At 34.3% G+C, this 21,634-nt stretch overlaps 4 protein-coding genes across 8 annotated transcripts; 2 read left to right on the top strand and 2 right to left on the bottom strand.

The window, feature by feature from the left end:
• Nucleotides 1-204: 204 nt before the first annotated feature.
• LOC108211879 (probable indole-3-pyruvate monooxygenase YUCCA10) lies at nucleotides 205-2,081 on the bottom strand. The gene is made up of 4 exons (XM_017383588.2): nucleotides 1,415-2,081; nucleotides 1,096-1,329; nucleotides 714-836; nucleotides 205-568 (listed from the first exon to the last, which is right to left on the bottom strand). Exons 1-4 carry the CDS (start codon nucleotides 2,027-2,029, stop codon nucleotides 404-406), a joined length of 1,137 nt encoding a protein of 378 aa, XP_017239077.1. The 5' UTR covers nucleotides 2,030-2,081; the 3' UTR covers nucleotides 205-403.
• A 3,812-nt stretch (nucleotides 2,082-5,893) lies between these two features.
• On the top strand, nucleotides 5,894-6,694 carry LOC108211089 (classical arabinogalactan protein 26). The gene has a single exon (XM_017382588.2). The coding sequence runs from the start codon at nucleotides 6,213-6,215 to the stop codon at nucleotides 6,639-6,641; it is 429 nt and encodes a 142-aa protein (XP_017238077.1). The 5' UTR covers nucleotides 5,894-6,212; the 3' UTR covers nucleotides 6,642-6,694.
• A 54-nt stretch (nucleotides 6,695-6,748) lies between these two features.
• On the bottom strand, nucleotides 6,749-10,328 carry LOC108211088 (protein NETWORKED 3A). 2 transcript variants are annotated; one of them, XM_017382586.2, is made up of 3 exons: nucleotides 10,101-10,328; nucleotides 9,485-9,586; nucleotides 6,749-7,665 (listed from the first exon to the last, which is right to left on the bottom strand). In XM_017382586.2, the coding sequence occupies exons 2-3, from the start codon at nucleotides 9,573-9,575 to the stop codon at nucleotides 6,965-6,967; spliced, it is 792 nt and encodes a 263-aa protein (XP_017238075.1). In that variant the 5' UTR covers nucleotides 9,576-9,586; nucleotides 10,101-10,328; the 3' UTR covers nucleotides 6,749-6,964. The 2 variants fall into 2 exon arrangements, with proteins under 2 accessions (XP_017238075.1, XP_017238076.1); XM_017382587.2 differs by lacking the exons at nucleotides 9,485-9,586; nucleotides 10,101-10,328 and adding an exon at nucleotides 7,793-7,926.
• A 5,928-nt stretch (nucleotides 10,329-16,256) lies between these two features.
• LOC108215030 (tubby-like F-box protein 3) lies at nucleotides 16,257-21,400 on the top strand. 4 transcript variants are annotated; one of them, XM_017387347.2, is made up of 7 exons: nucleotides 16,257-16,420; nucleotides 16,959-17,316; nucleotides 18,049-18,136; nucleotides 18,726-18,855; nucleotides 18,940-19,113; nucleotides 19,320-19,781; nucleotides 21,114-21,400. In XM_017387347.2, exons 2-6 carry the CDS (start codon nucleotides 16,969-16,971, stop codon nucleotides 19,768-19,770), a joined length of 1,191 nt encoding a protein of 396 aa, XP_017242836.1. In that variant the 5' UTR covers nucleotides 16,257-16,420; nucleotides 16,959-16,968; the 3' UTR covers nucleotides 19,771-19,781; nucleotides 21,114-21,400. The 4 variants fall into 4 exon arrangements, with proteins under 4 accessions (XP_017242836.1, XP_017242835.1, XP_017242833.1 ...); XM_017387346.2 differs by having other exon boundaries at nucleotides 16,257-16,426; XM_017387348.2 differs by having other exon boundaries at nucleotides 16,259-16,416.
• The last annotated feature ends 234 nt before the right edge of the window (nucleotides 21,401-21,634 follow it).

Genomic DNA, 21,634 nt, shown 5'->3' with positions numbered 1-21,634 from the left:
TTACAAAATTTAGCAAAGTGTTACATTTCATGAGAAATGTGTTAAATAAATGCAATTTTGATAATCAATCCAAAAATATCACGTTTTTATTTATTCTCAAAAAAGCAAGGGAACACAACCACTATATAATAAATGTTAATAATTTTATTGAAATCAATATTATTAGGGAGCATTATGGGCCATGAATAATAAAAGACATGTACAGAAGAATAAAAACACAAAATTTAAAAATAATAGAATCCCAAATTTAAAAACACCATATATTATAATCAATTCTTCCCAAAATACTTCTGAAACAAGTCAAATATTTCTCCAGATCCCAATAAATACTAAAACAAAAAGTCTTCAATAATATTTATTACTTAGATTCCTTTTCAAACCATAGATAAAAACTAATAAAACTTCAGAAGAGCTTCTTGATCTCATTAGCTATGTTCTCAGCATCCATTGCAGCTCCATACAGTCCCCTCCTTGCCAATCCCACACAGTACAATCCCTTCTCCCCTTTCCAGTGATTCGGAAAACCCGGCTTCGGAAAACCTTCCTCATTCAACAGAAAATCATCTCCCTGAAAGAACAAAAATGCACAATGTAGCTTCTTTACAATGCATAAAAACTCTGTTACTTAAAAAACACACTTGAAACATCATGACTTCAATAGTAAGACTAATTAGAGTATTTTTAGAGTGTTGGAAATGTAATGTGTGCAGAACCTTGAGCCACATCTTGGTGGACCTAGTGAAACCAGTTGCGAAAATGATAGAGTCAAATGGATCTGATCTTCCATCCTCAAAAAAGATTTCACTCTCAGCAATGCTTCTGAGTCCAGGCAATACCTACACAGAACAGATTATTCTACTTACTTTACTTATAAGTAACTGCATTACACAAATAGAGTATTCATCACTTCTTGCAGAACTCAATACATTCTTTATTTCCACTACTGGCATAAACTTACCAATATACAAGTACTAGCTACTACTTATTTTATCCTAATCCAAATCTTAAACTCTCGACTTCTTGTTACTAGTTACTAATTAGTTTGTCGGTCACAATCACTAATATTTTTCTGAAAATGAAATGAAAAAAATGTACCTGAATTTCTCCAGACTTGATTTTCTTGCATGTCCCTACATCAATAATAGGATATTTCCCATCCTTAACTTTTAATGCAAAGGGGCCTTTCTCTGGCCTATGGATCCCAAACTTGCTTAAATCTCCATACTTGATCTTGCTAAGCAAGAGCATCAAAGAGTCCACCATATAATAAGGAAAGTACTTCAATAGTATGAGTCCCCAATACACCATCCCTCTTGACAAAACATGAGCCTACATAAATTATGTTTGGTCAAAAACGTAAACTACAATCATACAAAACATAAGAAGAGTTCTAAGATTTAGTTAACTAATTTACCGGGCGTCGAACAACAATTGAAACCTTAGCACCATAGTTGGCTAGATCCAGAGCAATCTCCATGCCAGAATTTCCACAGCCAACAACTAAAACATGCTTATTCTCATAAGCCTCGCCACATTTGTATTGAGTTGAATGAATAGCATCACCCTTGAACTTACTCAACCCTTCAAATTCAGGTACATAAGGATCACAAGTTTCGCCCGTGGCAACCACCAAAAACCTCCCATAATACTTCTCAGCCTCGCCCGAGACACCATTAGTAACCTCCACAGTCCATTTCATGGAGCTCTCATCGTAAAATGCAGACACAACAAGCCTCTTGTACAAAGGCTTGATGTCAAAACGTGTGACATAGTCATCAAGGTATTGCAAGAACTGCTTCCTTGGCACAAAAGTAGGACAAGATTTCGGAAAAGGCATATGAGGGAGCTGACAAAACTGCTTAGCTAGATGAAGATGGAGGCGATCATAGGCCTTTTGCTTCCATAAAGATGCAAAACAATCTTCTCGTTCAAGAATGATGTAAGGGATTGAATGTGTTTTCAGACATGCAGCTGTTGCAAGCCCGGAAGGGCCCGCACCAACTATGATTACAGCTTCTTTGAACTCCATTTGAGAGAGTGAAAGATTTCAAAAGTTGGATGTGTGCATGAAAAAGGATGAAGGGTTGCTATATTTATACTCATGCGGTCAAGTCGTGACAAATAATTTGTTAACTTAATAAATAAATTAATAAAGGGGTGTTGATTTTGTTGTAGTTTTTAGTTTATCAAGGTGATAAGGTAAGGTCAGAGTCAATATTTTTCTGAGTCCTAACAATTCTACCGGTACCATCTTTCAATTAGCTAGGTTATAATTTAAAGGATTTTGTAGTATGTCTCCTCTAACTTAATTATGGGTTATTATTATTATTTTTTGAAAATGGGTTTTTATTAGTTATTATCAAAATATAGTAATATCATAATATGATAGAAAAACTCTAGAAATATTTTAAAAGGACCCCATGATAAAATATAGTAAAATTATAATACAAATACTATATGAATTATTTATTAACACCTAACTATATTACCAAGTATTGATTTTTAAGTGAAAAATAATCAAATAGTAGTATTTTAAATGCTAAAATTTGAGAAAATAAAAAGGAGATCGAAAGATGGTTTTAATGTGCATACGTAAAGCAATATTAACCGACACATAATCCAAAGCTTATAGAACTAGGCACATATTGAGTGGTTGGTCTGGTAAAAGAGAAATGAAAAGTTGGATGAATTTGTTATAGAAAAGTGTAAAGTCTTGTGAAATTTGTAGTGCAAGTTTCGTTATCTGTGTCTCTTCTTCACCACATTGACCGACTCATAAGCACAGCTCAAAGGTCTTTTTTGTTGCCGGCTCTTTTAATTTAAAAAGATATTTAAAATTTATTTTAACTACGAAGTCAATGAGTTAAAATTTTAAGATAAATGTCATTTTTTTGAAAACCGGAGGAATTTAATAGTCATGTTTTAGTTTGACTTAATTAAAATGATTAAATTTTAACTGACAATATACATAAATATTATGTTAAAAATATATTATTAGAAAATAATTTAATATGATTTAAACTATATTGAGTACAACTTTCTTATATAAGCACCTCGCCATATTACACCTTCGCCGTGCTAAACACGTGAAGAATTTTGGGAGGTTGGATTTATGATTTTCTGTCTCTGTCTTTAGTGTAACCATCTGTTAACTCCCTGAATTCAATACCTATTTAATACTCCCTCTGTCCCGTAATAAGAGTCGCTTTGACTTTTGACACGTAGTTTGAGGTGTAAAAAAAACATACCTCTACATATTATTTTTCAAATTTTCTTTTTCTGAATAAAAATTTAACATCTATATTTTTATTCAGAAAAAGAAAATTTGAAAAATAATATGTAGAGCTATATTTTTTTTACACCTCAAATTACGTGTCAAAAGTCAAAACGACTCTTATTATGGGACAGAGGGAGTACTAAATTAAATGAAGAATAGTAAAATTTAAAACAATAATTGTGGAAATATATAATTTTAATTTGATAAGATCGAAATAAATTATGTCTTTATTAAATTATGGAAAATGATTAATGAGAAAACATATTTTTTATCCAAAATAAAAAGAATATATTGTCGAGCTTGCACATTACAACACATGCTGCTAAGCAAGTTGAGACGATGAAATTAACTTCCGATCGAGTAAACACTAAACAGTGATTAATAAAAAAAAATTTAATACCAAATATAGATTTTCGCATTATATTTATTTGTGACCATTATGTATTTATGTCCACACCTAACTCAAATTCTACCAAAACAAATTCCTAATAGTCCATTTTCAGGATATGCACGTGACAGTGTACTGCATCTCAGAACATATGACAAACATTTGGATTTATTCCAACATCAAAAACTATACTTTCACACAATAATTTTTAACGAGTTTGTGGCTTAAATTACATTTCAAAAGGAGATTTTTCCGGAAAAAAGTACATACAATCCTAATTTTTTTGTGAAATAAGTCCTTACAAGGAATTTTTCTGATAAATAATAAATCTTTAAACATTTATATCTAAAATATAATAAAAATATATTTTTTCTGAAAAAGTAAATCCTTAAGTTATAAAAAGCTCTCCCAAATGGGCCCTTTGTTTGTCCAAATTGTCAGACGAACTGGGCTTATTGAAACGGGCCAATGCTGGACACTTTGAGATCTGAAAACAATATCAACTGTAACAATTTAATTGTATCCACTTTCTTATTCGGATTACGTGGATTACACATGTTTTGCTAAGGCCAGGTTCATTACACCAATTCTTGGATGGTGATGAAAAATAATATAATATAAGAATTAATCTGAGCGGGTATATGAATATTTAAATTTATTATAATTTAAGATTTCTTTAAGACTTAGGATTATTTATAGCTTATAGGCGGAAATGACTTTTTACTCGATTATTAGAGACGGCGGATTGTACCGTCACTTATTGATTTTGTATCATGTTTTCATATTTACAACATTTCTACTTCAGATGCTAAGTACTTCATTGTTTTGTTTTATAGGTAGTTTAAGGTTTTTTTTCACACAAACTAAGAAAGTTCATTATCAAAGAAGCGTTTATTAGTTCTTTTGTTTTCATCTTTATCCTAATTTACCATCTCTCCTCCCTCAACTTCTCTTGACTCGTGGTATTAAATAAGGATAACGAAAGTTATTAGACAATCCAACTATTCTTGAAAAGAGAAAACGACTTATGTTTATGGCCAAACACTATTTTTAAAAATGATCTATAAAACAAAACAGAGGGACAAACAAAGTAAAATGAACCGGAGTAAATCCACATAGTGCATTTTACACTGTAAATTACTTATGCCTAATAAGCAAAGAACTTGCGAAAAACAGAGCATGCTAGCTTGCAAAACTTAAGAATGGACATATTTATTGTAATCTGAAGTAAACAGCAAACGAATATAACCGAAATTTTGAGGCTTAATGCCAAAACGTTAGCTTAACTACATAAATTAAAACATAATGATGCAAGAGCCTTGCTAAATTCGAACGAAAGTTAAAGACAGGACAGTTTTGTTTGATTTTTGATAAATTGTAAGAGCTATTGGCGTGTTTTCTCGTTTGTTAAAATATAATACTCCCTCCGTCCCCTTTTACATGTCCACTTTGGAAAAAAAACACATACCAAGGAATAATTGATTGTATAAGCTTTTCTATTAAATACCTGTAATTAATGTCTTGAAAATGGTGGAATGCCCCTACTTTATGTCTTGAAAACATGAATTCAACCAAGTTTTAAACAAGTCAAGTCTTGAAAATTAAAATTATGGGGATATATTTGAAAAACTATCATTAAATTAGTTTTGAAAGTATAAATGGACATGTAAATAGGGACAAAAAATATTTTGAAAATGGACATGTAAAAGGGGACGGAGGGAGTATAACTTTGTCGGTGAGATTAAGATTTTAGGTGAATGGGCACTTAAAGAATAAACATTGTCAACTAACTTGAAGTTTACTGCTTAAGAAGGTAAGATTATATCTTTAAGGTTCATAGTCCCAACACGTGTATGCCCCATATACCGGAAACCTCTTATATAACATATTATTTTCAATTATAACATTCTTTTTGATATGTAGAGCATTTTTTTTCGCCGGACATGTAAAATGTTATCTGTCTGTTTAGCGGTTTTTTATAGCTAAATGACCGGAATAAGCATTTTACTCGTTCGGTGAAAAAAGATATTGAACCTATTAAAAAAATATTATAATCTTGACGGCCAATAAAAAATGATACATTATATAAAAGGTCCGCAGACTACGACCAAGGTCCGGCAGCATACAGATGGACTACGACCCATAACATAATTGTTACTATACTTCTGCTACGAATTATTCAAGTAAATATTTCTAAGGAGTGCATTTCTTAATTGGCATGCCAATTATTTGCTAGTTAAGGGAGTAGCAACAAGAGAAAAGACACAACAGAACCATGTGTGTGTAATAACACTATGAATCCTGTCCTTGGCTCAAAATGCATTGGCAACCTAGCTGTTTTACCAAAATCATTGTCTTTTGCCACCTTTTGTTTAGCATTCCATCCCCACCAGGCCACCAAAACTTCAACTTTCCATTTCTTTTTACACCATTCAATCATTCCATCATCACTCACTCCCAATTCATCATCAATTCATCCTATCTTTTTCTCTTCAAAACATTTATATTGATGTATATATGAGAGCTTAGGAAAGTTATCATCACATAATGGCTGCAAAATGGTCAATTTTCTTGGGAATGACAATGGTTCTTATGGCTTCTATAGCCTCTTCACAGATACCAGTTTCTGTTATATCAGCAGCACCTTCAGTCTTGCCATTTGAGCCTCCTCTATCATCTCCTACGGCTACAAGCCCGTCATCATCAGCTTTATCTCCAGATATTACTCCTCTGTTTCCTTCACCAGCTGGACCTTCTCCGGCTCAGTCTTCGCTTCCCCTCATTCCTTCCAGCCCAAGCCCTCCGAATCCAGATGAGGTGACTGCTCCTGGTCCCATAACGGCATTGCCACCATCTGGCCTTTTCCCGGATTCCTCAGCATTCACTCTTCATGCATTTAGCTGTCCAAGTTCAGTGATGTTGCTACTACTTGGGTTGGTTCAAGTTTTTAGTTATTGCAAATTTGTTGGTTTCTAAAGATTTATGAGGTTTTTATGTTGAAATTTTTAAGTAACTGTGGTTTTGATTTATTTGTAAAAATTTCATTACTTGAATATGTTATCAAAGAACACAACATTGTAGAATAAACAAAAAGACCTGATATACATATGAATGAATAAGCTTAACACCGTGAACTATTACAGACCAACCTAATAGTGACAACAATTATTATAACAGCTTTAGCATCCATCTAGAGAATAAACATATCAACAAATTACGTAGAGACTAGAGAGTACATCTATATTATAAATACGACATAACTACATATGAGCTGTTTTGTTTCAATTCACCTGCTGCTCCTAAACTAGTTCTAAGGAGCGAACAACACTCACCTGACGTTGTGGAGATCCGTTGAATATTTTCCCCCAGAAACCTTCGTTTGATTTGATGAAGTCAATGGGGCTTTGTTTCTTGGGAGTCTCTTTTGCAGCAACCAGCTTTCTAAGCTTCATATTATCTTCCTTGAGCATATCAACAGTGAAACTGAGCTGTCTTATGGCCTCCCTTTTCTCTTCATCTTTCAGCAACAAGGACTCCTCTTGAAGTTTGTTTTCTTCTTTGAGTTTGGCTATTTCCTCCCGTAGCTTCAAAACTTCTTCACTTTCACTTCTGTCCTCGCTTGAAACTTCATTGTCCACTTCATTGTCACATTTGGATTCTTCTACTGGTTCAGGATCATCAACCTCAGAATCACCAGACGACTCCTCAGGCTCATAGGTCTCAGAATAGCTGTCATAGGATCTTTCTGTGGAGCATATCAATTTGTCTCCTCTGTATTTTGTGAATGACAGAGAAGGTGCCCATGGAGTTGCAAGACGACTTCCAGAATCCGACTTCAATTGATCATATCGCTCAGCCAACGAACGATGGGATCGATAGAATTCTTCAACCATTGATATAAGCTCTGGCCGCTTTCTGTAATACATCTCTGCGCGTTGAGCAAAGGAATCTGCATCTTCTTCAACGATCTTCAGCATTGCCTTCGTCTTTTCATCCAGATCTGTATTACATAAACAAAACGCAATTTATTATTATTATTTTAATTTTAATATGGTAGATCAGATGGAAAAATGCATCACATCATGATTGTGAAATCAACAAAATAGAGTCAGTGATATATCTGCTACATGAATTTAATTTAACATGCTTAGTCTATGACAAGGTGATTGATGATCCATGTTAACTGCTTAAATCATATAACAAAGCTTGCTTTATGTAATGCAATTCTTTTAGTTATCAATCATTTGTCGTAGCTGGAAAACATGATTAATGCAATTCTAGTAAATAATCATTTCACAGATTACTCACAAGTTTACATAAAAAAGCTAACTTACTATGTTTTAACTAGATTGTTCTTGGTCCACCACATAGTTGAACTATAAGAAAACGTTATTACTAAAAGGAGGTTCAGAAAGACTTCTATTGAATGCGTAAACAGTGATGGGACCACATTGCCCTGAGGCCATAATTGATTGCACTAGTCAACAAATAAAGCCAATAATAATTCCCACTTCTCTGTTAAGTCATCAGATAATCATACTTATTTATATTTACCAGCAAACACATGGAAGCTGAAAAAGGATCATCAGTATCCCATAATAGTTCAATTTTCAGTTTCCATATATTATTTTTAGGAAAATGCACACCAAGGAAAATAATTAACGCGGCAATATTGATACATAAATTAAAATATAGACCCATCTGACTGTCATAAGAAGAGATAGAAGAATGATACAAGTTCAATTGGAAACTATGTTTTGGTAAGATGACAAAGAACTGGCCACTAGTCCACTGGTGCAATATTAGAGACACATAGGGAATAGTAACATAAGGTGGGAATTCATATGAAGTTTAGAAGGGACCTTTTGGCCCTAAATCCATTTCGAGAGCTTCAAACTTGATTTCTAGTCTGCCCTTTCATGACACTGGCAGACCACTCCACCAAATAACAATTATATGTCTATAGATTATATGAGCTTAAAGGTGAATGAGAATTATGTAGGAAAACACAAAAGAGGACCACCTCATGTCATGTATGCCGATCCTTAAACCACCTTCCGCTAAACTGGTAAATGTCATCGACTATTTTGAGCTATTTGAAGAACAACTAGCTGATGCTTGTATCTGGGGAACAAACTAACAAGTTTTATTTTACAAGTGGAGGGAACCTTGCAACCCCTTGTTTATCATGATAAGATTTGGAAATCCAAACCTCCATTATAGAACTTAAAGACTTGACATGGCATGATGCCAAGAACTATACTAAATGATTAAAAGATATCTTACAGATTAACCTGTTTTAGTTATCGTCTGTATCTTCTCTATAAAGTGACGACCATCACACCTATTAAATTTTTTTTTTCTCAAAAGAGTAATCGTCAATTCAGACTTCCCTCAAATTACATCTCCTAAATCCCACAAATACAATAAAATCTATACAATATATGCTTAAAACCAAATCATAAATCGGAAAATATTGAATCTCAGAAAATCAAACTAAGTTGCATATACATCATGCGGATCTAATTTAATCATACGAACTCAATTCCCCCTCAAGTTCACTACACAGTGTACACACATCTTCACTGTTAACTAACAAGAACAAACATAATTCAGCATTTATCAATCACTCTCACACCTCCATATGACAAAAACCATTATCTCAGTTGAACTCGATGATAACATTTTATATCCTAAAACCCAGGTTCTATACCAGAACAGAACAAACTAGCACCAAAACAAACTCTAACAAATTCAAATTTTGCATTCAAGAAAACAAACTAGCGAGAATCTTTAAGAGGTATGCAAGGACTAATTACCCGAAAGAGTAGATTGAAGCCATGAAGACCTTGTTGCTTTCATCGCATTGTTATTCTCAACCAACCACCACTTGTTCTTTGCCTCCACCATCTTCTTTTCCCCTTCAACACCATTAAAGAACATTTCAAATACAAAAAACACACACATTAATGTATAAACTCACATACAAACTAAATATACCACCATAAAAGGCCCCTGACACAGAGATATGAAACCCCATCTTTTTCTCTTTTCTAAATTAAAACCTCATCTTTTAACACACACATTCCCAAAAGGCCCATCTTCTGAAAAACACACACGCGCACACAGAGAAATTGCCAAAACTCCCATTACAATTTACAACAAGATAGTAAACCCCATTTAGGGAGAGAGAGAGAGTGAGAGAGAGAGAGAGAGAGCGAGAGCGAGAGAGGGAGAGAGATGAAGGGAGAGAGAGGGAGGGAGAGGGGGAGAGAGAGAGAATGAGAGCGAGAGAGGGAGGGGGGGGAAGAGAGAGAGAAATTGCAAAAGGCCCATGCCATGAACATACCAAAACCAATCTCATGAACTGACACGCAAAATGACAAACAAACCAAGAACATACAAGAACACACACACATAAAATAAACACATTACCTTGAATACGAACACACCCTTCTATCTTCAACCCAAAACTCCCACCGTGTCACCGCCGTCTCTCTCTCTCTCTCTCTCTCACCCTCTCTCCGTGTAAAATAAATCTCGCAGAAAGTACAGAGAACCAAGAGTTTTAAACACTTGTAAACCCAAGTAGTACTTTGAATATCTAATAAAATAATATTTTATTTGCCTCGGGGATGGTGATTTTGTCTCAACCGGAAATACAGATAACAAGGCTAGATATACGGGTTTTTAAAATACGTCTCTTTGTATGAAATTACTAAATTACCCTTTGTGTTATTGTACGTAACAAAATTTACAAGGGTAATTTCGAAGATTTTTGAATATGTTTGAAAAGACGCGACCTAGTCAAAGGAGGAGCGTGTAGGAGTAAAAATTAAGAAAAATAATTTTAAAAAGGAAGAATATTTGAAAAAGGAACTATGTAACGGTCGAAAATTTCTAGGTCATATTCCCTTTTCTGACATGGAGCCTCCACATACTAATCTTATTCTAGTGTTCGGTTTGGGTTTTGTGTTTGTCTTCTTTTTCTTCTCAGATACTTCTGTTAAGAGTCCTTCCATAAATTTAGAGGTAAAAAATATTAGACTAATTAATTTCAAATTTCTGAAATACATATCTGATATGTATAATATTTTGAAAATTTTCACGTCGAGCATTTTTTTCATGATAGCATCATTTGTATATTATGAATGAGCTGTCTTCTATTAAATTCCTTTTCGATATCGATTTTTCAATTTTTTCGATTAAATTTTGGTTTATTATTATGCGATTTATGGGTTATGAGTTTCATCCCTTTTCAAAAATCATTTTGATAAATTGTTATGGATTTTATTTGTGAATTTTCTATGGTGTGCTCATGGGCACATAATAGTCACTGACTCTCATGAGAATACTACTTTTGATTGGTGGAAGAATACTAAATATTGATGCCCCTTACATTCACATCAATCCCACCAATCAAATTAAGCCATTTTCATGAGAGTTAGTGTTTAGCATGTGCTCATGACCACACACTAAAAAAACTGTTTTACTTATGTGTCGTGATTTTAATAACGATTATTTGAAAATACGATAATTAATCAAAAATTTATGTTCGATTTGTTTTAAGTTAGATCAGGTTTCTTTCATACTTCAAAAGTCTTGTCCATTATCTATACGTACTTGAGTCAAAAGAGAAGAGAAGCAGCTCTCCTGCAAGAATCAATTCTACTAGCTATACAAATTTACTAAGAACTCGAAAAATTCGTAAAATTTTTCTGTTTTTGAGGCTAAATTATGATCTCAAGACGTTTAGAATATAAAATTATCGGCATGTCACCAAGTGCGGAAAATGCTTTTGATGAGCTCAAGGCGTTTAGATACTATTCAGGCTGTTATGCTTAATGCTTGTGAAATTTTTAGGAATCGGATTCACACTTAAGTCTGGAAGTCTCGACTTGTATGTAAATTCTTTATTGAATTTTGAAGTGGAGCCGCAGGTTTAGCCTAGGCTGAACCCGGGAAGGTGGCTCGAATGAATTGGTTTCAAAGGTCTTATAAGCCGTCTTGTCAACAAACGGATCACCTGAATATAAATGAGGTGGACTCTGTGTAAACTAGACGTGTTCATCTTAATTTTACAAGGGTCATGTTAGCGTTTTGTCCTAGCTCACTAACACCTACTTTTGTTTAGATGAAAAATCTTGAGTGATAGAAAGTTTTTATACATGCCGATCATCATTATTAATAGGATTGGAACTGATAGAAGTCTATCATCACCGAATTATAAAATGATTTTAGTGAGTGTGCTCGTGAATACACACTAGAAAATCCGAATGTTACATTACCATTAGCATCTATCTATACTATACTATAATAATCCAACATGGGTATAATTTGTAGTCGTACAAAATTTTAGGGGCATGTGGTGGGCTTGTGGATTATCAAGTTGTTGCAATTGGGCCAGTTTATTTCGGCTTATTTTCGGATTCAGAATTCGGGACTTGACCCGATTTTCAAAAAAGACTCGGGATTTGACCCGGATTGTTTCATATGGTATCCAGAGCAGGCTGTCACGGGATTAGAGTTTGTCGGGGCGTGACAAGGCTCTCGAAAGCTTGATTCGTCAAGTTGCTGGAGGTGGGGACACGAAGGCTGGTGGTATTATCCCGCAATGGACAGAGATCCGGAGGCAGAGACACGAAGCCAGTCGGTATTATCCCACAATGGCTGGATAGTTTCGATCTGGGCCTATGGGCTATCCATTTCGGCCTGACGAGGACGTCAGAAATTTAAGTGGAGGAGTTTGTAACACCTCAATCCCACATCGAGGAGTGTGGAGACTTTAGTTCAGTTTATAAGCATAAGTATTACTACCAATTGCACCAATAAATCATGATCTTTTGGGGGCCTGTGGTGGGCTTGTGGATTACCAAGTTGTTACAATTGGGCCAATTTATTTCGGCTTATTTTCGGATTCAGAATTCAGGGCTTGACCGATTTTGTAAAAAGACTCGGGATTTGACCCGGGTTGTTTCATAACTAATTACATATCAGCCATTAGATTGACTAAGAAGCTAATGTTACACTATGACAATTACACATATGTACTGACATGTAATTACAAATCAACAATCAAAAAGCTTTGCTCGATCCATGTAGTATTTATCAGATTAGGTTCCATTTGGTTCTTCAACTCGTTTTTCTTTCGTAGCAACTTTCTGTCATGTACTGAATTTTGCAACAGAGTTTTACTATTTGTATGTCGCGGACTTGCAGTAGCCTGTTGCTCATTTAGCGGGACGTCAAACATGGACGATAGTGAAAAAATACTATGTCAGTAAGTCTCTTTAGAGTTTCTAAATTCTGTTTCTATCGAATCATCTAAATCTAACAAAATAAATAATTCATAGTGTTGAGTGGGTTCAACCCAAGTCCCACATCAAAAAGATAAAGAAAATTTATCTTGAATATAACCGGCCCTTTTAGGAGGAGTCCGAAAACAAATTCGTGCGGGTTTGGCCACTGCCCAGAGCGGACAATATCATACTAATGCAGAGTTAACGGGTGTTGCACGGCCCAACACATAGTTCTCTGCAGAAGACAACGGGATAGTGGGTAGCTATAACACCGAGCCCACCATCAAATTTACGAAACTCGTGCTTTCCAACATGAGTTCTAATAGTACTGTTTAAAACATTTGAAATCCACGATTAAATGTATACCGGATCTGCATTAGTTCTAATAGTACTGTTTAAAACATTTGAAATCCACGATTAAATGTATACCGGATCTGCATTAGTTCTAATAGTACTGTTTAAAACATTCGAAATACACGATTAAATGTATACCGGATCTAAAAAACTCAAATCAGTTCAAAAATATTAATATTAATAAATGAATACATGTTAGATGCTTATCAAGAGTTGAAATACATTTTCTGTAACTTACATGAGATTATTACGATCGCTAATAATAGTCGGTCAGCCGCTGCATGAATCCTAAACTTGCAAGCCGATCTGGCGAGCAGCAAAAATATAACTGACTTATCTAACTAGTCAATTAATTTAAAAATTATATTTATAAATTTTACTCCAGAAAAAACAGCATAATTATTATATTATCAAAAGTTTGCTAGGTGTAAAAAATTACATAGATCTCTCTCTATTATTTTATGGACAGAGTTGACCAACATTAAGATACTGACTATATTTGTTTTCTTATTATTTCCCCTATCAATTTTCTTATCTGGTGTATATATACACGTCATATTCTATTATCATTTAATTCATTTTATTGAAAGGATAAATTATTATATTTTTACTTATTTATTCTTTAGATGCATGTATATCTTAACCCAGGTACATTTTTTCACTCATGTATATATTCTCACTTATTTATTATTGTTATTGATCTTGTAGGTTTTCTTTTCTTTTTCGCTTTATCTTGAATTTTATATTCTTCAACTAAAGACATATATTAACCTTTTTACCTTTTATTAACAATTAATTTACATATTTATCTAACTTCAAGTACAAATGATTTTGTTGGAAACATGCTTACAATATTATATATATCGTATTTGTGTAAAATAAAAAATATTAAAATATTAATGAAGAAAAACCATTCATACACACACTATATAATCATCCACACATATACGTAGTATTATAAACACAAATCAGTTTTCAAGATATTCTAGTGTTATAATTAGGGATGGGCATTCACCCCGCCCCGCTCGACCCCGATCCGATCCCCGCCCCGTTCGAGTCGGGGATTCGGGGAATTTTTCAGGGACGGGGCGGGGATCGGGTAAAGTTTTATTAAAAATCCGGGGATCGGGGCGGGGGCGGGGATTCGTGTCTCCCCGCCCCGATCCCCGATCCCGATTGTGTATATATAAAAACAATAATATGTTTATATATATTATACTAAATAAATAATTAAAAATAGATAGTTTATATAGTACTATTAAAATTTAAAAATAATCTTTATTTTTATTGGTCGATTATAATTATATTTGTAATATAATATATTTTATAAATTTAAAATTATCTTTTGTTTATATTATAAATTAATTTTAATATGATTTGATGTTGAAAATATGAGATAATATTATTTTATTAGTATATTAGGAGTTAGTATTTTGTTTTTTTATTAAAAAGTATATTATATAACATAAAGTCATTATTATTTTTATTAAAAATTAAATTTCCCGAATCCCCGCGGGGATCCCCGTTCCCCGGGCGGGGATCGGGGAGGAAAAGAATCCCCGTTTGGGGTTCGGGGCGGAGTCGGGGGTGGGGTTGGAATTCGGGGATCGGGGGCGGGGATAGCACTCCCCGACCCCGAAGTGCCCCCGCGCCCATTCCTAGTTATAATATAAAGAGCCGTTTGGGCAATCTTAAAAAAAGTGATTCCTTACTTGAAGTAAAGAAGTGGATAAGAAGTGAGAAGTACATAAGTTAATAAAGTGTTTGGAAAAAAAGCAGAAGCTCTGAGAGAGAAGCTAGCATTCATAGCTTCCTAAAAGTGCTTTTAATTATTTAGACAAACGGGTCAAAAGAAGCAGAAGCCAAAAGCAACTTCTGCTTATCTGAAACAAACAGGCACCCAAAATATTTAAAAATAAAATTTTGCTGTAATAAGAATTTTAATATATTTTTAATATAATTACAACTAAAAAGTTGGTATTTTAAAATTAAAAAATTTAAAGTCAACATCATCTTGACAGTTTATTTCGCGTAATGACCAATTAATTCGTTTAATAGTCCGTGCAATATTCAAAACACTTAATCACCCGTTTGGTATAAAATCGAAACATTTTAGATCTCGATTTCGTCTAGACGACCGCTTAATAAGCTTTTGAAAATACTATCCATGTGCCATCATTCACTTGAGGTCTGCAATATCCCCCATTCCATTCATCCATTCTTCTGATTAAATTTTTATCATTTAAATTTTTATAATGAATTTTTTTTATAAAACTATGTCTTATAAACTGCCCAACCCTTGGAACATACTACAGCCCCACGTGGCGAAGAGCCGACATCGAAGTGCCAAACATATAAAAAAGATGTAAAGAAATGAGAGGGACAAAGAGATAAACTGATAAAGTGTTAAAATTTTATCTTAAAAAACAAAATCTGAAATTATGTGTAAAAAGTCAAAATGACTATTATTTTGAAATGAAAGAGTATATCCATACATGATTATTTAGTGTAATAAAATACGTAACTCAAATTTTGTTGAGAATCTTTTTCCTCAAATGATGTGATATTACTAATTTTAATTCATTCTTGACTAATATGGTTTATAGTCTTACAATTTGTCTCTTCTAAAATAATCTCGATGGTGAGGAAGAGTTAAATCGAGTACCTAGGTCAATAGAATATAAACTCTTAACCACTTACCTGCATACATTAATTATCGTAATTGAATTTGGGGAAGAAATTGGAAAGACTTTCCAAAATATCTAACATCTTCTTTGTAATTAATGTTTTGGTCATTAATCAATTTAATCTTGTTGAACTAGTGAAAGATTTAATCAAAGATTTAGAAATAATTACTCCGAACACAAAGCAAACTTACCAAAAACTAAAGAAAATGCAGTAAACTACTAGTACTAGTGTAGACTGGCAGCCCACACACTCCCATAGATCATAACGACAAGTACCCCACCACCGTTTTTTCTCAAAGCATATCTCTATATCTCTATATCTCTCTCTATCTGTATCTACCTATATCCATCTCTCTTGTCTCACTCTTCTCAATTCACCTCCAGTATCTATGTTATGTACTTACACCAACTGTATGTATGTGTATGTTCTTTTTCACTTTTCAGTTCTTGTAAAGTCTTGATTTTTATCTTGTTTTGCTGATTTTTGCCTGCATTTAAGTGTTGTAGATCTAAAGAATTGCTGATATGTAATGGGTTTTGCATAAAGTTTTGGTCTTTGATGTTTTGTTGGTGTGATTGGTGTGTTTGGTTTGAGAATTTGTGATTTTTGTGATGTTTGGTTGTGTTTTTTGTGGGTTTGGCATGGGGTTTGTTTGGGGAGGGTAATTTGAGTTGGGTTTTCTAGATTTTATTAAAGTTTGAATCTTTAGTGAAAGGAAGTGGATTTCTGTGTTTTTTTTGCTATTTTTGTTGATTTTTTAGCATTTTAGCAAGTCGGGTATATTGGATTGTGTGGTTTTATTGGGTTACATTGATGTTGTTTATCAGTTTTGATTGAAAGATTGTGTTTTTGGGGTTTGAGGAAAGTTGTGTTGTTTTATGATTATGGATATGGAATTAGGTTGAAAGAAAATACAGTTTGGGAGTGTTTTATTTTGGTAATTTGTGTTTAGGTAGCGGAAAATGTCGTTTAGAAGTATAATTCAGGAAATGAAGGGGGAGCTTGGGAGTATTTCGAGAAAAGGGTTTGATGTGAAATTTGGTTATGGGTCGAGGTCAAGGTCCCAACGATCGGTTCAGGATAGTTCAGTGCCTGTGGATGCTTTTAAGCAGAGTTGTTGGGCTAATATGCCACCGGAGCTTTTGAGGGATGTGTTGATGAGAATCGAGGAATCTGAGTGTATTTGGCCTGATCGTCGAAATGTGGTTGCTTGTGCTGGTGTCTGCAGGAATTGGAGAGAGATAGTTAAAGAAATTGTGAAAACACCTGAAGCTGCTCGGATGTTGACATTCCCTATCTCCCTGAAACAGGTCTGGTTTTTTGGGTTGAAATTACCTATCTGATCAATATTGCTCTAATTTGTTGTGAATTGTGATGCATGATATCTGCTTTCAGGAAAAGCCTGCTTTCCTAAAAATTGATCACAGATGTTAATATGGATATAAATTTCTTCAGTAACCTTTTTTTTGAGATACGGCTTTGTGGAACAGCTTCTTAATTGTTACATTTGTCGTTTTACACTTTTGCAGAAAACATTATACACCAAGTATCTTATACTATTCGTTGACATAATATGTGTATATATATCGTACTTGATTTAAATGCGCAGACAATGTTTAGTCACTTGATAAGAATGCACAGCGACAATGATTAAGTCATCTCCAAAGCATGTAATACATTACTAAAAGTAGGTCAGACGTCAGTGGACGTGTGATGTTGTGTTATAAGCACTACACTTGCGTGTTTTTTCAAACTACTTGCAAGCGTCAAGAGATCCGTAGATATGCTTAAATTGCTCTTTTTTGTTTAAATTTATTAACATAATACTGCTATTTTGACATTGTTCTTAGCATGACGTGTTAAAACTGTCTTGGCACTGTTATGTACAAATTGCAACCCTACTTAAATTCGTCTCCATGGTTGGAAGATTTGTATGAGAAAAGATTAGAATAACTTCTAATTCTAAGATGGTATTCTTTTTTATGCATGTTGTTTAGGTTTTTTCTATAGCAGATGCTTAACGTATTTACTTCTTTTTTCAGCCTGGCCCAAGGGACTATCTTATACAGTGTTTCATCAGACGGGATCGCAGCACCCAAACATATAGTCTTTACTTATGTGGACAGCAGGGTAACCTTTTTAACATTTACCAACTATTAAATATACGTATCTTTCAGGTCTTGCCTTATTTTAAAAATAAAGACATCATTCATTTTTATCCTGGCAACGTTTCAGCTTTCAAAATTTCTCGCTTTTGCCAAACAAAATGTCCTCCAGTTTCTAATAAGGACATTAAATCTTCAAATTTCGTTTCGTTGGCTCAATCTTAAATAACGTTTATGATACTTTTGTTGAGATGGATTATACTTGAGTAAATATTGTTTGTTTTGTGTGAAAGGAGTTGTTTGTATGCAACTTGTAGTACATAAATCAGACTTTTCATTAAACGGTAGACCTGCATTCTAATGAAATCTTAAATAGACAAGCTGTAGTCCTTTTCCGGACTGATCATTAACTATCCTCCCTTGTGGTCACCACCAAAAGGAAAAATAAATAAGTAAAAGAAGTCTAATCAAACAACATATAAAGGAATGATACTTATCCTTTTGTGTCCAGCAAGCTTTGAATTTCCTTTAATGTATTTAATATCTCTTACTTTTGATTATGCTCTTTATCTGATAGAATACAAATAAAGAAGTATAATTTAACTCCTTGGCAGCTTCAAATGATATTGGAAAATTTCTTCTTGCCGCGAGGAAAGTTAGACGTCCGACATGCACAGATTATATCATCACTCTAACATCTAAAGACACTTCGAAGGCGAACAGCATCTACATCGGAAAGTTAAGGTAGTATTATAAATGATTGGAAATGGTAGTAGACCGTTTCACTACAATCATATAATATAAACTTGCAATGTGTTCTATTCACAGATCTAACTTTTTGGGGACAAAGTTCACAATTTATGATGCACAACCTCCAAATGCTGGAGCTCTTGTAAAATGCCATTCCTCTAGAGTAGGATTGAGACAAGTATCCCCCAGAGTACCTGCCGGAAATCATCCTATTTCTCACATTTCATATGAGTTGAATGTGCTGGGCTCCAGGTAAAATGTGTTTCTTAAACCAATTCTTTTATTTCAAGATATAGAGTAGATATTATCATTACTATAACAGTCTTTTGAGCCTGCTACTAAGAAGAATATATTTTCATTCGCTAAAGAATGAAAGAGAAAGATAAAAAACTACTACCTGTTATCAGTTATCATAATGTACCACCTCTTCTAATTTGAGCTTGTTAATGAACCAACAGGGGTCCTAGAAGAATGCACTGTGTCATGGATGCAATACCTGCATCTGCTATTGAGCCAGGAGGAGTGGCACCAACACAAACTGAATTTGTGCGCAATGTGGATTCCTTTCCCTCCCTCCCCTTTTTCAGATCAAAATCGATATCAGGATCTTTATCTACCGAAAAAGATGGAATATTAATGTTGAAGAACAAAGCTCCTAGGTGGCATGAGCAACTACAGTGTTGGTGTCTGAATTTTAACGGGCGAGTGACAGTGGCTTCAGTAAAGAACTTTCAGTTGGTTGCTTGTGTGGATAGTAGTGCCGCTGGGTTGGAGCCTGAGAATGTTGTTCTTCAGTTCGGAAAAGTGGGAAAAGATGTTTTTACCATGGATTATCAATATCCAATTTCTGCGTTCCAGGCATTTGCCATTTGTCTTAGCAGCTTTGACACCAAGATTGCTTGTGAATGACTAACAAACAGGTGTGTTATTATATCTCTTACAAACGAGTCTCCTACTTGGAAGTGTTTGATTGACGTTTCATGTTGAGCATTCATGTGTTTGCATTCATTATGTAAAACCATAGCATTTTTTACAAGCAACCTGATAGCCTCAGGGCCCTCACATTTAACACTCGACTACTTGGTCCATGAATTGGTGTAGTGTTCCCTCAATGAATTCATGTTATAGCACTATGGCAACTGACTTTTACAAGGCTTTAAGAGAATTCAATCAGGATTACAGAATGCCATTTGCAACATCCGCCCTCCCACGCCCGTACCAACTTAGATTGAAATTTTTAATGAAAGATGAGGAAGTTTGACAACAATGTTGTGTTTGGTTGAAGTGAATGAATTTAGAAGGAATGCAATGAAATTGAACTATATGAAGAACAATAACTCAAAATTTTCCTTCCTTCCCCCATTCCATTGTTACAACCAAAACTATAGTTCACTCCTTAATTTTGTGAAGGAATGCCCCATTCCCAAATTTGCACTTGCTCTTTTTTTTTTTCTTCCCAAAACTTCCCTTCTACCTCTAAACTTTCTTTTATATTTGCTCATTTCATTCCATTCTCTCCAACCGAGCACAACATAAGAAACAGGAGGAAAGTAAGAAATCAATGAACAATAGCAATGCATTTATATAGAAATGCAGAATATCATCTCTCAGAGTCAAATTTACAAAGCATTATATATTTCATCTATTTTCCAGCCATCAACTACATATTACCTAAACATGGGTAATGATTTGGACTGGGTAGTCTGGTCCGTGTTGGAGTTATACTTCGAATATATTTGCTTTAAACAATCATATCTTTCATATAATTCATCTATATATCGGTAATTTGGCCCAATGGAAATGCACCTCCTTTTTTAGCAGGAATCAGGCCATATTGACTGTTTGCAATACCTCCTTCTCTAGAACTTAAATTTTCTATGTACTGACAACATTGTGCATGCTTAATTGATTGCCTTTCACTGTACTCTCTCTTGTTCCTATCATAAAAAGCATCGCAAGCTCTGGACACTCCTATTCTGATACTCATTAAACAATGTGATTTATTGTGCGCGAGTTATGGACTTTCCAATTTTGATACCCTTTTCGAGCCTAATCAGTGTGCTTTGTTGGTGGGCGCACGCACACGCGTGTTTTAATATAAAAAAATGTCCAGTTAAATAATATTATCATTCCCTGTTCTTCCTTTGTAATTTAAATCAAGAAATGTAGCATCTTATATAATGTCAGACTGAATCATATAAAGATTTATGTGCCGAAGCCCTAACGTTTGGTTGTCGTATAACATTTGGCAGGTTCTGATGTTGATATCATTTGGGAATCCAGCAATAGTAGAGACGTCTGGCAGTTTCAGGCATCCTTGATTGAAGTTGCAAACGGCTTCTCTTCTTTTGTTCTTCATTTCCTTATGTTTATCCATCAATGTAATTAATTTTTCTTTAAGATAGACCAAAAGATTTCTGCTGATGATCTTGATGAAGATCGTCTCTGTCCTAATTAAGAAGTCGGATTTGGATTTGGAATTTTTTTTTTTTTTTTTTTTTTAAATCTATAGAGAAGATTAGACTGAAGATTTTGGGTATTCTTGTTGCCCTGTTTTTTTTTGGATAGCCCTTTTTGATATAACTCACCGAAGGTTAGACTAGACATGTCTGCTGTTATATGCCAATTGCTTTGTAAGATTGCAGGGCACAGCCGCACAGGTTGTATATATTGATGTCCGCTGCCTACCCCGACAAGGAGTTATATGTGCAAGTGTGCAACCATTCTCCCGGGTTTGAACAGGTAATTTCATCCTTGAAATTCCAGGATGCAT

Source organism: Daucus carota, chromosome 3 (genome assembly GCF_001625215.2).
Source record: "Daucus carota subsp. sativus chromosome 3, DH1 v3.0, whole genome shotgun sequence".
Classification (NCBI taxonomy): Eukaryota; Viridiplantae; Streptophyta; class Magnoliopsida; order Apiales; family Apiaceae; genus Daucus; species Daucus carota.
The sequence above is the reverse complement of the archived record's forward strand: the minus strand, read 5'-3'. Positions and strand labels throughout refer to the sequence as shown.

Coding starts and splice junctions, on each gene's coding strand:
- LOC108211879 (XM_017383588.2), bottom strand. CDS start 2,029: ATGGAGTTCAAAGAAGCTGTAATCATAGTTGGTGCGGGCCCTTCCGGG. Junction 1,330..1,414: donor CAATTGTTGTTCGACGCCCG/GTAAATTAGTTA, acceptor TAATTTATGTAG/GCTCATGTTTTGTCAAGAGG. Junction 837..1,095: donor TCAAGTCTGGAGAAATTCAG/GTACATTTTTTT, acceptor TGTTCTGTGTAG/GTATTGCCTGGACTCAGAAG.
- LOC108211089 (XM_017382588.2), top strand. CDS start 6,213: ATGGCTGCAAAATGGTCAATTTTCTTGGGAATGACAATGGTTCTTATG.
- LOC108211088 (XM_017382586.2), bottom strand. CDS start 9,575: ATGGTGGAGGCAAAGAACAAGTGGTGGTTGGTTGAGAATAACAATGCG. Junction 7,666..9,484: donor GCTTCAATCTACTCTTTCGG/GTAATTAGTCCT, acceptor TATGTAATACAG/ATCTGGATGAAAAGACGAAG.
- LOC108215030 (XM_017387347.2), top strand. CDS start 16,969: ATGTCGTTTAGAAGTATAATTCAGGAAATGAAGGGGGAGCTTGGGAGT. Junction 17,317..18,048: donor TCCCTATCTCCCTGAAACAG/GTCTGGTTTTTT, acceptor TTCTTTTTTCAG/CCTGGCCCAAGGGACTATCT. Junction 18,856..18,939: donor ATCTACATCGGAAAGTTAAG/GTAGTATTATAA, acceptor TTCTATTCACAG/ATCTAACTTTTTGGGGACAA.